This window comes from Sorex fumeus, unplaced genomic scaffold (genome assembly GCF_029834395.1).
Source record: "Sorex fumeus unplaced genomic scaffold, SorFum_2.1 ptg000013l, whole genome shotgun sequence".
Classification (NCBI taxonomy): domain Eukaryota; kingdom Metazoa; phylum Chordata; class Mammalia; order Eulipotyphla; family Soricidae; genus Sorex; species Sorex fumeus.
The window spans coordinates 32,303,998-32,320,870 of record NW_026606070.1 but is presented as its reverse complement, the minus strand read 5'-3'; the positions used below and the strand labels follow the sequence as shown (position 1 = coordinate 32,320,870).

Here is a 16,873-nt window from a genome sequence, read left to right as displayed (position 1 = left end):
CCTACACGGCTGCCAGTATGAGACCTGGGCCATGCTCTCGCCCTCGGCCTCCCCAGCATCCTGCCTGCCAGCCCCGGGGTGGCTGGCCACCTCACACATGCCAGACCCTCTGCCACTCGCTCCCTGGGCATCCTCAACATCGGGCACCTCCCAGCTTCCCAGCTTCACCAGAAACATGCCTTCCCCATTGACCTTCCTCCCTCACTCGGTCCATGTTCCTATAAGTACTTAAGATTATCCAGTACTTTGTTTCACCTGACTATGATGTCTCTATTGTGAGACTTCATCTCTGGAGAACCAGGAGCCTTGGTTTCAGTGTTCCATGGTCAGTGCCTAGATGGTGCCCGCTGTGCGGGGGTCAGTGACCACTGGTGAGGACAGGATGCTCATGGGCCTGTAGGCCCTTCTGGTACCTGGCATGATGCCATTCAGGTGACAAGCATCTGATGAGAGAATGAGGTCTATGCAACTTCCTGTTATCTCCAGATAAAGGCTGTTTAGCCAAACAGAACTTTTCATATCTTCAGCTTTATGATCTTTTGCTCCTCTTCTTTCTCCTCCTACTTTATTCTTTAAAAACACTGAATTTCGAGGTGGAGGAGATGACCCCAAGGACTAGAGTGCAGGTTTTCCAGACCTGGGTTGTGTCCCTGGTACCACTTGTTCCCCAAGTCCTGCCAGGAGTGATCCCTGAGCACTGGGTGTGGCCCTGCTGTTCTCTCAGAGAATCCTGTAATTTCCCTCTCCCACCTCTTTCTACATGGCATCCCTTGGCCTACAATATCCTGATTGTCATAAAGGCGGCCCTCTACATGGTCTAACCCATAATGCAGAGCGATTAGTCCTGGCTCTGGTTTTGTTCTTGGGAGTGACTTCTGACAGAGTTCAGGGAACCCTATGTGGTATTGGGGATTGGACCAGGGTTGCCCATGTATAAGGCAAATGCTTTAACCATGGTCCCTTCTCTCTTGCCCCTCTCTTCTGCATCTGACAGAGCCTTAAACATACTTATGGCTGAGTTTTTCACACTGACAAGCAGCTCTTTCCTCCTTTTCAAACCACCCCTCTCTCCCTTAATAAACAGTGTTCTCTGACAACATATCGCATTTGTCTTTCCTTTTCATTTTTTGGTGGGGTGGAGCTTCATTCCAACTAGTGGTCAGGGGGTCCCATGGCCCCTCCTGGCAGTTCCAGGGGAGGGTATGGGGGTGTGGTGTTGCGGAGATGCCACCCTGCTTACTCTGGTGTCTGGGCTTGGATCCAAGGGTGGTTTGCAGAGATGCCACCCTGCTTATTCTGGTGTTCGGGCACCCGAGGGTGGTGCCCAGTGATGTTCAGGGGCCCCACGGGTCAGGGGAATCATAGAATGGGGGGTGCCTCAGTTATCTTTTTAAAATTCATTTTTCTAACATCTTATGGATTGCCTGGAATCTAGTAAAGTCTCCAAGAGTATTTGTTGAATGGGATCATCCAAACTTAGGCTGTTCTAGTTTGAACATAAAAAATAAAGAGGTCCACATGTTTTCATCTCAGTATTTATCTGCTTACCACTAAGAGGGGCGGAGGGAAACTTTTGTCAGCTTTTTTTTTTTTAATCCTTAGTGCTATGCAGATAAAAAGCACATGTGAATTCGACTTACTATAATAATGAGTCTAGATCTACTAGGTTTATCAATTTGGTTAACAATGGAAAAATAATAGTATTTTCCTAATACTTACCAAGGCATAAACACTTATGATAAAGCTATAATAATGATAGTTCATATGTATATATATATATATCTATAAAGTATAGTAATCTTAAGGTGGGGGGAAAAGGGGCTGAGAGAACTAATACTTACTTATTTTGGGGTCAGTCAATTAGCTTGGAATCTGGCTTACTGTTCACAGGCCTCTCCAAAAAGCTTAATTAATACTAGTAGTTCCAAAGTCTTTGTAAAGGGTCTCGTTTAACCAACTGCTAACACAGCTAGCCTGAGGTCTGAATCCCAATACAGCACCAATCATAATCCCAAATACAAAGCACAAAGCGCAGGCAGCGGGCAAGCGGGCCTTCTGCCGAGACACCACCGCCAGGCTCCCAGCCCCGAAGCGCCCGAGCCGGACCTCATCACACTGGCGGCACAGATGCTCATTACACTCAACCTTGTATTTTTAACCTGCAGGTCATTTCCTCAGAGCCATCAACATTATTTTTTTCCCCCTTTCTAATTTTTCTTAAAACAAAGAAAAAAAAACATCAGGCTTGAGAGCACTGCAAGGGAAATAGCCCCAACAGGTTAGAAATACTGGAAACAAATCGAATAAAAATTAAGTGTTATCGGCTGGAAAAACTCTGGAGAGAAAAAGCGAGGGACACGACAGCGAGCTAGAAGGAGCCCAGATTGGCCATACACCAGCCTCCCCCTCGCCCCACCTCAGGCAGCTGGGTGTTAGCACTGTCTAGAGAAGCCTCCAAACTTGGGGTCTCATCTCTGATCTGAAGGGCTTCCTCGGCTGAGGCACTGCCGGTGGAATCCTGAGATCGGAGAAGCGAGTCAGGACGGTCCGGCATAGGGTCGTCCGCAGCAGCGCCGTTGTTCAACTGGTGGGAGAGAAGAGGGCATAGTGAGCGCTGCATCCTGGAGGTGGTGTGTGTGTGTGTGTGGGGGGGGGGGGTTCACAGGGGCCACGAAAAACATTTTGGTGATCAAGAAATTCTCTGGCTTCCTCAAATGACCTTCGGTACCAGCACTGGAACTAGGTGCAAGAGGTCAGGGGCAGAGCTGGACACCCCCATCCATGTCCAATGAGGCAATGCTGAGCAAGAAGGGGCCACTGGGGAGCAGCCCTGGGTGGCCACGTTAAGTCAGCACATGACTCCCGTCTCCACATTCATGAGCCGTGTTTGTAGCTATTCTGGGGATCTGGGAGACAGGGTTCCTGCACCTCCCCCTGTGGCTGGCTCAAAAATCATTGAAATGACTCAGTACACTATGACTGGGTTTATAGTCTTTAAAAAACAGCAGAGTAATGATTAGGAAAAAATACTATAGGTTCCCCCCAACTTTGGGGGGGAGAAAGGGTGAGCATTACACACCCAGTAATGCTCAAGGGTTACTCTGGGCTCTGCACTCAGAAATTACTGTGGGCAGTGCTCAGCGGACCATATGGGATGCTGGGGACTGCACCCGAGTTGGTTGTGTGCAAGGCAACCACCCTATCTGCTGTACTATCACTTCAGCCTCAGGGTTATGTATCTTTTTTTTTTGGGGCTTTTTGGGTCACACCAGACGATACAAAGGGGTTACTCCGGGCTCATGCACTCAGGAGTTACTCCTGGCAGTTCTCAGGGGACCATCTGGGATACTGGGAATTGAACCCGGGTCAGCTGTGTGCAAGGCAAACGCCCTACCCGCTGGACTACCACTCTAGCCCCAGGGTTACGTATCTTTCATGGCCAGTAGTTAGTATAACAATTCTCCAAGTTGGGTGGGCCAGGAAGATGGTAGGGAGAGTGCCAGCCGTGGTTGGCACGTAGATGATCTGGGCTCCACCCCATACAGGCTCTGCATCCCTGGCAGCCTGGCACATTGCTAGAGGAGGCCTTGGGGTGCCTCTCAGTGATGGGCACCGCAGTGCTGCTCGGAGTGATGTCCCAATACAACAGAAAGAAGACTCTGCTATGCCAATCAGAATCTGTTCTAAAATCTGAATCAGTAGTCTGAAAGTTAAAGATGTAAGAGCTGATGTCACAGTTTTTTTATTATTATTTTTTTGCAGTTCTGGGATCAAATCCAGGTCTCACGAACAGAGAACATTCACTTCACCACAGAGCCCCAGCCCCAGTGATCACTCCCTTAAATGAAAAGTCTTATGGGGGCCAGAGAAATAAAACAGTGGGAAGCATGTTCTGACTTGGAATCGATCCCCCGGAAGCACTTATGGTCCCTTCCTGGAGTGATCATGAAATGTAGAGCCAGAAATAAGGGGTATATCTCCCCCTTGCTTCTCCTCCCTCTCCACAAAAAGAAGAAAAAGAAGCGCGGCCTTTGGGGGACAACCCGAGGGGGGCTCGATTTGGGACACATCCAGAAGCTCACACTTACTGTCTCAGTTGTGAGTCCAGGGCCAAGTGTACCGAGCCGTGAGGGCTGTACCGTGAGAAACACGGGACACCCAGAACAGGGCCTGAGCATCTTTCTGGGGAAGGGGATTTCTGAGTCATGCCTAGTGCTGCTTGGCTCTGGGCTCAGGGGACCACGTGGGCCAGAAATTAAGCCCGAGGCTTTTGCATGTGAAGCGCAGCTTCCAGCCCAGCCCTGGTGCGCGTCACATACTCCGTGCACGGTACCATGGCTGCTGTCGGCTTACTGCTCTGCCATTTATTCACTGGGAAGGCGCAGGAGGCGGGGTTGCATTGGGCCATACCCATTCATGATCAGGGGCTATTCCTGGCTCCATGCTCAGAAGCTGATCTCTGCCAGTGCAGGGAATCAACCCGGGCCAGCTGCACGCAAGGCAGCAGGGCTGTTGCCTTAACCTCTGTGCTCTCTCTCTTAGGCTCCTACCCCTTTCTGTGGTTTAATACTTAACTGGCGGTGGTGGTAGGGGACTGAGTTGAAAGATACCCCCGGGCACCCTCGGGCGAAGGTGAGGAAAGGAGAAGAAGCAGCCTCAGACTGACAGCTTCTGCAGGAGGAAAACTTTAAGTCTGGTCTTGGGTGAGCAGAACCCCTGCACTGGGCTTCCCCACCGGATGGAGCGGGGAGCAAATGTGCTCAGGAAGAGGCCGAGCTGCACTCCGGGGGATGAGGGGTCCCTAGTAGAAACCCCCACCTTCCTTCCACCCACGATGCTGGACCAACAAGGCTAATCCTGTTCCCATTTTTCATTTTTGTATTTTCAGTGCTGGGGACTGTACCCAAGGCCTCTTCCCACATTCAAGGCAAGTGTTTTCCTTTTTTTTTTCTCCCCCCACTCTTTAGATCTTTGTGCTGTTGGTATACAAGGCAGAACCCTCCATGTTTTTAACTGACTTGATCTCAAAAGAGACCCACGCTGCCGTGCGCTCCATCCTGGATACTCAGGAAAAGCACACGGCTGGTAAACTCAAGCGTCCTGGAGTTCAAACGGGGCGAGCAAGAGTGATCCTTGGGATGCAGGCGCCCCCCACAGGGCCCTGACCAACAGAACAGGGGAGGAAGGTGTCGCTGTCTTAGCCACGAAAGGGGGGGCTATGTTTTTGTGTCTGGGATGCCTCCGGCTCACCGAGGCAACTCGGTATTCTCCGTCCAGTGTGTGACATTTACCAAAGACATCCGAGCCAGAGCTCGGGAATGGATGCGAGTGACAGCAAGCCCCCAGTGCGCAGGCAGGGAACCCTACCATCTGCGTGCGTGACAGGATCTGGCTGGCGGTGAGCGCGGCCTCCTCCTCAGAGGACTCGTCGGTGTCCTCCTGGTTGGTGAGGTTCAGGCTGGGCGTGCTGCTGGAGCACTGGTACTCCTGCAGGGATGGCGTGTCCCCCTTGTCCATGCTGTCCAGCGAGCGCCGGCGGACCCCCCAGTTGAAGTTGTCCATGCTTTCACCCTGGCAAAACAAAACACAATTCCTCAGCCCTCAAGGACGTGCTTCCAGACATTGAGTCAGTCTGATATAAAAAGAAAATAGAGATAGAAATGAAAAATATGCAAAGTGGCAGAGTTTCAATCAGCCCTTCCGATTTCTCAAGATTTTAAGACACCATTGAAGATATTTAAAAAGATGAAAAGATCTGATTGAAGACATTTCTTGACTCTCTATCTTGCAGGTAGAATTATGGGGACCAACCAAAGCTATGCTCTAGGTCATTTCTATTCTAATACACAGACACAAAGACAGACAACAAATACCTCACAGATGACACACACACACACACACAAGCCACACCAGGCTGCAACTTACCTGCAGCTCCTGGTTAGCAAAAAGGAAAACACACAGAATTAGAAACAACGAAGACAAACATTTAAATCAACGCTACACTTTTTGGGAAAACTGTGATTTTTTTTTTTCCAACCTCAAAGACTGATTCAAGCTCTGGATTCAGCTTTGTGAAGGAAGACAACGGTGCAGTTCAAATTATTCTTTATGCAAAATATGTTGTAAAAAAAGTCAGAGACAGACACTGAAAACAACATTTCTATGATACACTTTGGCAACATAAACTGTAAGAAAACTTTGGAGATTTAAAGATCGAATGCTGGATACAATGCAAAACTGACTTCAAATACCCACATTCAGTGCACAACACACAGGGTCACAATCATTTTCCTCTGTCGCTGGCTCTGGTTAGACTCAATGGGCATTTTTTACTATGAAGTAGTTTGGGAAATCAATAGCTATCAAAACATAACCCTGCTGATATCACAAGGTACAGAGGGAACAGGACGAATTCCATTTTTCACCCCACTTACATTATTTATGTAACTGATATTTCTGGTCCTCTAAGCTGACTGTGGCTGTTTGTAAGTCTGTAATTCATTCTTTTTTGCTCTATTCAGAACTCTGAAATGATCAATTACAACTACCTGGTCAGCATAACTGTATGATTTATTCAGGTTCCTTTATTCAGGAGGGACTTTCTGGAAAAGAGTTTTTCAAATCTTTTTATTTTTTGGTGTGTGGGGAGCAGCACACCTGAGGGTGCTCAGGGCTGAGGGTGGTTGGGAGCATTAGTGGTGCCGGGATTTGAACCAAAAATGGAACTGCAGCTACAGGCTAGGCAGAGGGTGTTATTTAACCTTTGGACTCTCTGGCCCTTCTTAAGGTTTTTAAAAAACTTTTTAGGTTTTTTTGGTTCGAGGGCCACACCTGGCAATGCTCAGGGGTGTTGCAATAATTCTAGTAATACTACTGGTTCTGCACTCAGGGATCACTCCTGGCAGTACCTGGGGGATCTATATGGATGCGAGGGACCAAACATGGTCAACTGTATGCAAGGTAAGTACTTTACCCGCTGTACTATTTCTCTAGGGCAGATAAAAAATAAGTATCTTTAAAACAGAAAGCCACTTATGCAAGAGAGAGCTGCCTTGACTGAAAAGGGGGCCAGGCCTCGGTTCAGGACACCTTGGCGCTTGCTCTGCTTTTCTGAATCCAGGTGTTACAGATCACAGTCTCAAAAGCCACCTTCGCAGAACAGAGTCCCGGTCTCAGGATGTGGCACAAGGCATCTTAATGGCCAGAGTCTGCTGGAAGTAGCCGGTGAACATACCAGCATGCACAGCAGGAGTTCTGCCTGGGGGCTATTTCAGGAGCTTCTCCAGCAGTTTGTTTCATAGCCAACCATTTCCTGTTACCACGGTGTAAGCAAGACGGTGATCCAGGCTTGAGAAAATCTCTATCATTTGATTTGGTCTAATTATGATGCCTAATGGAGCCTACTCCCTCCAGACGCCTGCACGTTGAATTGAAAGACGGCACTGCAACACGCAGCTTGAATCCACTCTGATGGTGGCTCTCTTCGAAGCCTTATTCATGCCTCCTGACACTTCAGAGCACAGGGTGCACTTGAAAGCACTTACAGTGCTCTTTCAAAGGGAAGGCAAACAGAAATAACCTTACCATGATGAAAATATCAAAGCCTGCTTTCAGAAATCCTCATTTCTGAATGGAAAAAAAAGGGCCAAGAACTACAAAAGGACTGAGAGCTGCTCGTGCCCAAGGAGGGCAGCAGCAAGCCTCTTCCCCATTCCACCTTCCTGCATGATTGTCCAAATCTGTCCTAGTTATTATAACGTTTGCTCAACTGCAGATGTGAAATCAGTTTTAGAGGGTGATGACCTGCCCTTCTTTGGGAAGGAAAAAAATGGGAGGTGGGTGATGATGGAGGAGAGAATATAGAGTAAAATGCATAGCATAGAGGGAAGTAATTTTAAATTCTTATTTTAATATTGGGCTGGAGCAATAGCACAGTGGTTGGGCGTTTGCCTTGCATGCGGTCGACCCCGCACACCCGAGTTTGATTCCTCCACCCCTCTTGGGGAGCCCGGCAAGCTACCGAGAGTATCTCACTCACAAGGCAAAGCCTGGCAAGCTCTCCATGATGTATTCGATATGCGAAACAGAATAACAAGTCTCACAACGGAGACGTTACTGGATCTGCTCGAGCAAGTCAATGAACAATGTGAGGATAGTGCTACAGTGCTATTTTAATATTAGCCTCCCCCCCCCCTTTTTTTGTGATGTCAGGGATGGAACCCAGGGCTTCACATATGAAGACAGGTTGCTCTACCACTGAGCTATGCCCTGGCTCCTTTGAACCTCTTATTTTTATTTTTTGCTTTTTGGGTCACACCTGGCGATGTACAGGGGTTAGTCCTGGCTCTGCACTCAGGAGTTACTCCTGGCAGTGCTCAGGGGACTATATGGGATGCTGGGAATCGAACCCGGGTTGGCCGTGTGCAAGGCAAATGCCCTACCCGCTGTGCTATCTCTCCCGCCTCTGAACCTCTTATTTTTAAATAGGTATTTATATGTAGATACTTAGATGCTAACAATGTTGTAATTATAGATAACAATAATAAAAATAAAGTTTAAAAGCCACTTCCTTCCAAGGTGCTGAATACATGTCCCTGAGAACCTGGTACATCCAATTTTCAAGGAATATTTCAATACAGGAGCTTGCCCAACTCCTAAGCAGGTGCAAAGACATCTGGTCAACCCTGATCACCATGGCTCTGTCCTCATCCTGCAGGGGAGGCTGAAGTGGACAAGAAGACTCACTTAAGTGACCTCTGACTCACAACATGCAGTGACATGACACTAGCCACTGCACATCTTTCCTCATCTCACCTTTTAAAGCAGAAGGAAATAGCATACAATTATGAGTGACTGGAAATTTTTGGGAAAAAGACATACAGACAATGCATTCTGAATACTGAATACTAAGACTACAGCTTAGGAGGCTAATCTTTGATCTGGGAGCAGGCTCCAGGAGTCTAAGGCAACCACAATAATCCTACAGTCCCTGTTTCAAAGGAGAAAGCCCATTCGGTAGTAAATTAAGGGAGGCTTTTGTGAGAACACTGCGAGGATATGAGGAAAGTCACAGCAATAATCGCAAACACCTGCCATTAAAAACAGAGCTGTAGGGCTTAAAGATAGTACAACAGGAGGGCTCTTGCTTTGTGTGCAGCAGACCCTGGTTCAATTCCCAGCATCACATATGGTCCCCTGAGCACCAAAAATGATCCCTGAGTGCAGAGTCAAGAGTAATCCAGGTGTGGCCCAAAAAACAACCAAAAAACCCCAAGAATAAATGAGCTTTAGTGAATCTGAGCCTTTTTAATAGTTAATACAGTCTAAGGGACACCCTCTTTAAAACTGGGCCACTTTTAACATTAGTTTTTTGCTATTTTGAGTCATGTTAACTAGCTCAGTTGAAGCAAAACATTTGAGTCAAAAAAAAAGTTCTTCTGAAGAAACCCATTTTTTTTACTTTAAGGTAAAATATTACATGTCCCTCTTTAAGTGTTGCTATTGACTATGTAATTTCTATTGACTAGTTGTAATAAATGCATCTTATTTCCTCACAGAAGAATCTTGCCTTTCTGACTTTACACTGACCTTAATAAGGAAAACTCCTTGACTCAAATATTTAATTCTCATGCACTTGTAAGTGCTCTATAGTCACACAACAGTGCATCCAAACTCTCACCTCAGCATCTTCCAACTCCACATCTAAGAAGTCAAAATCCTTAAAAACGCCAAATTGCTGTTCACTGCTATTGTCCTCTACAGCGACTTCCTCCTCCTGAATGATGTCCTCTGTGGCAGATATCAGGCTTGTCTGTGGGTCTCCAACTTCCAAATCTTCATTAGAAGAAAATATCACCTGATTCAACAACAGAAAAATTAAACAAAAACAGAAAAGGGTCAGTTTTGTCATCACATGAGGCATCAATGCCAAGGGCCACTGTGGTCTCATCTCCATGAATTGAGAGCTTGACCTTGGTCTATATGTCATGTTTAATCTGGTGGAAGACTTCAATCAGCACAGCTGTCCAGTGGCACAAAGAAAGTGCTACAAAGAAAGGGGATTCCTCCTCACCCCCTTCAGTCTTAGTAAAACTTACTAACTCCCTCAAGAAGGGAGTAAGTAAAGACATACAAGGAGATAAGAATTTTTCGTTTCTTCATGATGAAACATGATTGAAAGCATTCTTTTGCAAATGCTGTCATGGTTACTTACTGATGGATTCTTTGGAAGACCAGATTCTGGACCACACAGAGAGAGCACATTCATAAGCTTTTCTCTTGTCCTTCTCTAAAGAAAAGAAATTCCAAAGTGAGGGTCACAAGGAGGACAAATTTTCAAGTGTTCAGGATTACAACAGACTGGTCAGTCTTGATGCCCTTTTGGGTACCTGTGACAGCTGCGGCCTTTTCCAGCTAACAGGCACCAAGGCATTTGAGTTGGAACCGGAAGATGTCGAAGAAGTGCTTCTAGTAACGGCAATAACTTTTGGTTTCCCGTTTCTCCCAGCTGCGCTATGCTGATCACCATACTTATTTCCAATGATAGGCGTCTACACAGAAACAAAATGCCAGTATTTGACTCAGTATTTGAACACCAAAGGACTACTAGTGTATCTATAATGACATTTCAAAACAACAGAAACACAGCTTAAGAAGAAAGATCACTTAGCACGATGTATGTTTTAAACATCAATGCTAATGATTGCTTCTTTAAAATCACAAGATTTCATTTTACTGGAACTGTGAGAGAATAGGAAGGAAGCTGAAAGGACCACAGCAACTCCGTTTTTGTGCCTCAGGGTCATGAATTTACAACCTGGTAGGAAAAACATGCCAGACCCCAAAGGGCATGGACACAAACACCCAAGACAACTGACCACAGATAATAAGGATCATTCAAATAACAAGTTATGGTAACGTACTATTTCACTTCTGTATTCTTCCTCCCCCTTTCCCTCCCCCGCTTCCTCTCTGCTGTTGTCAGGAGGTCCAGTTAGGGCTGCCCTAACATTTGGAGGCCCCACTGAGATCTCTGGAGTGGTGGATTGGAGCGATAGCACAGTGGGTAGGGCGTCTGCCTTGCACACAGCCAACCCAGGTTCGATTCCTCTGTCCCTCTTGGAGAGCCCGGCAAGCTACTGAGAGTATCCTGCCCACACGGCAGAGCCTGGCAAGGTCCCTGGGGCGTATTCAATATGCCAAAAACAGTTAACAAGTCTCACAATGGAGATGTAACTGGTGCCTGCTCGAGCAAATCGATGAACAATGGGGAAGACAGTGCTACAGTGCTACCGAGATCTCTGGCTACCTAACAGGACCAAGTCTCTGATATGATTCAGAGAACTTAATATTTTAAATACAGACCTGCTTTCTTCTCCTTTTATTATTTTGCTGGGGGGTGGGGTTGTGGGGCTTGTAGGCTTGTTGGGCTCTGGAGTAACTCCCTAGGTTCCAGGTGGTGCTGGGGGATCATGAGGTATGAGGGCTTGAACCCACAGCTTCACACAAGGGCTCGACACTGAGCCACATTCCTGGTCCCTAGATTTGCTCTTTAAAAATCATTGCCTCTATTCCACCCCCCACAATTCTATAATGTATGCCCTTTCAAAGTTCAGAAAATACAAAATTTACTTTACAAACCATCTTTAGAGGCTAGAGGGACAGGAAAGCGGAAGGGCTCTTGCCTTACATGAGGCTGACCAGAGTTTCAGCTCCAGCATCCCATACAGTCCCCCGAGCACCACCAGAAGTGATGTGCAGAGCCAGGAGCAATCCCTGAGCATCACTGGGTCTGGGCCCAAAGCTCCCCCCACCAAAGAAAAAAATCACCTAATAATCTCATCACACAGGTCTAATGTATGATAAAATTTTGGTACGACTCCTGCCCCAATATATATTGTTAACTGTGCTCCAATAATTTGATTTTGCAAATATTTAAGATAACTAAAAATGCCAAAGAAGATACTTAAGTCATTTCCACACAAATTGAGTGTCAATGATTTCCTAAAAATTCTTTAATGATCCAAAAACCACTTCTATTTATTTGCCTCAGTGTAGAACTTCAAATTTGCAGTAATATCCAAGTCGTCTGCATATCACACAAGCTCCTTTATCCTCTTAAATTCAACTTCCATCTCAACCTCTTGAACTTGACAGTCCAACAAACTAGAATTTGCTTCTGTTTCCCAAGCATACAGTGAGCTTATGGATTTTTTTTTTTTGGACCACATTTGGCAGTGCTCAGGGGCTACTCTTGGCTCTGTGCTCAGGAATTACTCCAGGTGAGCACAGGGGACCATATGAGATGCTGGGTAATCAAACTTGGGTTGGCCACAGGCAAGTGCCCTACCCCCTGTACTATCTCTCTGACCCAAGTTCCTGTGAGTCTTTAATTAAAAAAAATGAAATTCAGTGTATCTTATGTGAGGATCCACATATTTGCTACAGCACTTACTGTAATTTACCTGCACATTTCTCCAAGACTTACATTCTTCCCAGAGCACGGTTCTCCCCAGCTGCCCTATTTTCACCTAATCTATCCCAGTTTGTGCTCAATCACTGCTTGTGGAATGACAAGCATAAAAACAAGCAGAAATTTCTAATACAGCACCTGTACATCAATTCCTAAGCTTCTTACCTCCGATATATCGAAGTGAAAATCTAAGGTCTTCCCAGGCAACTCTTTAGAGACATTATTAAAAATCTTTGTGAAGGATATTTCGGGTGAGCCCAGGTCTCCCGCATATGTCTTGGGGATGTCGCTGGGCACTACAAGGCTTGCAGAGCGCGACACCACCAGCTTCAAGATGTTGAGGGCCTCCTTCCAATAAGGACTCTGGTTAAGAAAGAATATACTTAGAATGCTTGCAAACCCACAGTTTACTGCTGTAAACAACAAAAATCCTGTAAACAATGAAAATCCTGTTGTGACAAAACTCTTGTAAATTATTCATTTTTACTTTGAAATTTTTAACGGACAGTCTGGGACAAACATGGAAAGAAAACAAACTGTTAACTGTACTGTTTACAGGACACCACATAAATAATAACACTACCAAATTGGAATAAAAATAAAGAATAAATCAGAATAAGTGTGCTATAAATATTATGAATATTGGAAGTCTAGTAGAGGAATCTGGCAGTCGCAAGAAACAAGGGGCTGTACATATATGGCTTTCTACATAGCAGAGTTAATGGCTTTGAGACTGAACTACAAATATTTTATTTTTATTTATTTATTTATTTTTATTTATTAGTGAAACACCATGAGGTACAGTTGTAGACTTACAAATTTTTGTGCTTGGGTCTCAGTTATACAATGATGAAGTACCCATCCCTTCACCAGTGCCCATTTTCCACCACCACGGGTCCCAGTATCCCTCCCACCCCCCATCCCCCCCATCCCCCCCTGCCTCTGTGGCAGGGCATTCCCTTTTGTTCTCTCTCTCCTTTTGGGTGTTATGAACTACAAATATTTTAAGTCTTATGATAAAAACCTGTAATGCTGACTTTTTTAAAACCTATAAATTTAAAATATTTAGAATGTTAGTGACCCGAGCATCCAGCACAAACAAGTGTAAACTGCAAAACAGATGCTCTCCGGGTGAGCTGTAGAATGTTCATTTGTTTTTTCTTGCACAGATGCTGGTTATGTGTTTTCAGGTTCTGTTTCTCCTGTTTTGGCTTTGGGGCCACACCTTCGTGGCGCTCAGCTGCAGCCGGTGCAGTTGCAGGCAAAGCAGTGCCTTACCTCCTGCACCACATCTCTGGCTTTTGTTACTTGTGTATGTTTCTATCAATTGCATTTTTTTATTTGTTTGGGGGATCACACCGGATGATGCTGAGGGGTGACTCCTGGCTCTGCATTCAGGAATCACTCCTGCTAGTGCTCAGGGAACAATATGGGATGCTGGGGAATCTAACTCAGGTTGGCCTCATGTAAAGGAGTGCCTATCTGCTATACTATCTCTCTGGCCCATTTCTCCCAATTGTAAATGAGGCATTGTTTATATAATAAATATACAGATGAGTTTATAATATTTTCACTTACCATCTTACTGAAAAGAATACTTATAATAAAGATTTTTTTACTTTGTTTTTGAGGCACATCTGGTGATGCTCAGGGACCACTCCTGGCAGGCTCGGGGGTGTCAGGGGTTGAACCCAGTCAGTCACATGCAAGGCAAACAAATGCCCTATTCACTATATTATCCCACTGGCCCCTAAATTCTTCTTCTAAGTTATGCCATCTAATTGCTTTTAATACTGTATCATGGATAATATTTGGCAGATGAATATATTGTATCTCCACCCAATATTATAATTGCTTTATAACTTAATTCTGAGTGGCAGGAGATGCTATTAAAACCACCAAAGGACAGTAGTGAGGATACACCAAAACCACAGAAGTTGGCACAATGTTAACAACATTTAAAAACAAACAAACAAACAAACAAGGGAAATACTGTGCTTTTTTCTTTATCTGGCCAGAATGTTGACTCTGGTATAGCTACAAAGAGTCCCAATCCTGGTATTCGAGTATGTAACGGTTAAAAGTGCAAAGTCAGAATCCCTCCAACTCACTACCCAGACTCATGCTTCCTGTCACTTGCACTGAGAACTTTTTCCCATGTTATGAACAATCCTGAAAACATCTTTTATGGATGCACCATTCCCCCACCCTTGGGTACTTAAGTTTTTCTATAAACATCCACAGTACTGTGAGAAAGCATCTCTGCTTCCGTTTCCGGGTCACTCACCTGCACATATTTGCTGATGATCTTTATGATCTCCAGATTAAATTGCTTGACAGGAGCAGCAGAGAGGTCAACATGACTCAGGAGACTGTGCATGATCTGCAGGAGGGACTGCTGCATGCTCGACAGACCCTTCTCTAAGAGCTGAAAGGAAAATATTAAAACGTGTGCTTTAATCTGGCAACTGAAGGTGCAATGTTACCATGAACAATATTGAACTCTAGCTCTGAATTCACAATTAGGTATCAGAAACACAGAGACTAATAAAGGCAAAAGATAATGTCCGTTCTCATTACTTATCCTCGGGCTCAGAAAGGAAAATCAGGCAATTATTTTCCTTCTAAACCTTGGTGTTTTGATTCCTTAACTAATTTTTCAGAAAATCTCCACCACCAGACAAGAGTTAACTACCCACAAACCACTCATTCACCCTAGACACTAGACACTTTTAGTGATGTGGACTTGGAGATGTCTCTTATGAACATTTGAAAAAGAAAGAAAGCCTTCGTTCTTTCCTCAGAGGGTTTGCAGGATATAAAATTACATGCGAGACATTTTCTTTCTTTTCTTTTTCATTTTTTTTGAGAAGATGGAAAAAACCCTCATTGCCATGAACTGGGCCTCTCTGAGTTTCGTGGCCCTACCACCAGTCTGTACTAAGAGAAACGCCGTGATCAGAACCTGAGCAATGGCCTCCTGTGGACACATAAGGCTGAGTGGGGAATGCTGGGTAGAGGAGAGAGCTGGCTTCTCTGGGCATGAGGACTTGGTGGGTAAAAGAACACAGAGGGCAGCAGTTAGTGGGCAGAGGGCACTGGCTGAGCTCTGGTTGTCAACGGACCATCTGCACTGAACCTTTGGAAACAAAAGGACACAGGCATTTTGGGAGCTTCTGTGTTCCCTACAGTTGGGAAGACCCCAGCTTGTGGAACAAACAGGCAGTGCTTCTAAGTGTGAGACAGACAATGCTGTGCTCAGTGAACACATGGAGAACTGGGTCTCAGAGTAACACTGAATGAGCTTAAGGTTGACCAGCCAGGAATTAATAGAACCAAGATCCAGATCTGTTGTTTAGGGTCAGGGCACTGTATGTGAGGTCAGACTCGTGCATTACCTTAGCTCCTGTACTATCTCTCCTGTCTTTGACCCAAATTTCAGGAGTTTGACGTGCCCTGTCCTGTGAACTTTCCTTAGAATGAGAACCTACAAAATTCACTTAGCACAGCCAACAACCCAAGGACCAGGAATACCCGGTTCATTGTCATGAGCTAATTACTAATTTGCTCTGAAACTTGGCTTCATCTCTGGGCAGCTTCTGGAACAATCCAATAATGACAACAGATGTGCTTTCTGGGTGTATGTAATTTTAAATACATGTAAAAACGTTTAAGAACTGTTTTTAGCAGTAATTTGAGAATTACTATTAATAGTAAGAAGGAATAACATACTCATAAGATTCACATTGGGGCAAAGCGTTCTCTCTACAGAGTGGAAAATACAGCCTGCAATATAGAGCTGAGGAAGGCCCTGTGTCCATCTTCAGGGAATGTGGAGGCACAGGATTAGTTTTTTTTATTTTGGTGTTTGGGCCACATACCGGGTGGTGCTCAAGGGATCAAAACTGGGTTGGCCACGTGCAAGGTAAGTGCCCTATGCATTGTATCCTATCTCCAGCCCACAAGTCCTGGCTTTATGTTGGGTCTCATCCTCAAGCTACAAGACACAACATCAACCTAAAAGCATGCACTGAATCGGGTTAGGAAGTGATCATGGAGAACAGCTCACACCCACGTAATAAATTGATGTGCTCAACACTATCAGAATTAGCACTTTAAAAACTCAAACCAGTCTTGAAGCATTTTGTGATTAGTGCATTTAAGTTCAAAGAGAGGGTTACCAGTGATATTTTAAAGATTTATTGAATTATTCTTTTAACTTTGTATAAGCTAGCTCAAATTTCTACAAGTCATCTTTTTTTCCCCTAATGAAGCTATCACGTTACTACTATAAGCTGATGCACTTTTTATGGGGGGGGGGGTACTGGGAACACCCAGTGGTGCTTAGTAGTTACTATCCACTCCTGGCTCTGTGCTCATGGGTCACTCCTAGCTGTGCCA

General features: G+C 45.2%; 1 protein-coding gene across 4 annotated transcripts in view; it reads right to left on the bottom strand.

Annotated features, from left to right (window-relative positions):
* The window catches only part of FRYL (FRY like transcription coactivator), a 170,011-nt gene that overhangs the window by 18,791 nt on the left and 134,347 nt on the right, over positions 1-16,873 (bottom strand). For all 4 annotated transcript variants that reach the window (XM_056111529.1, XM_056111530.1, XM_056111531.1 and 1 more), the window contains 7 exons: positions 14,760-14,900; positions 12,638-12,835; positions 10,389-10,550; positions 10,214-10,288; positions 9,680-9,856; positions 5,368-5,571; positions 2,417-2,584 (listed from right to left, as the gene is read on the bottom strand). In XM_056111529.1, the coding sequence (XP_055967504.1) occupies positions 2,417-2,584; positions 5,368-5,571; positions 9,680-9,856; positions 10,214-10,288; positions 10,389-10,550; positions 12,638-12,835; positions 14,760-14,900 (1,125 nt within the window). The remainder of the gene's footprint in view (positions 1-2,416; positions 2,585-5,367; positions 5,572-9,679; positions 9,857-10,213; positions 10,289-10,388; positions 10,551-12,637; positions 12,836-14,759; positions 14,901-16,873) is intronic.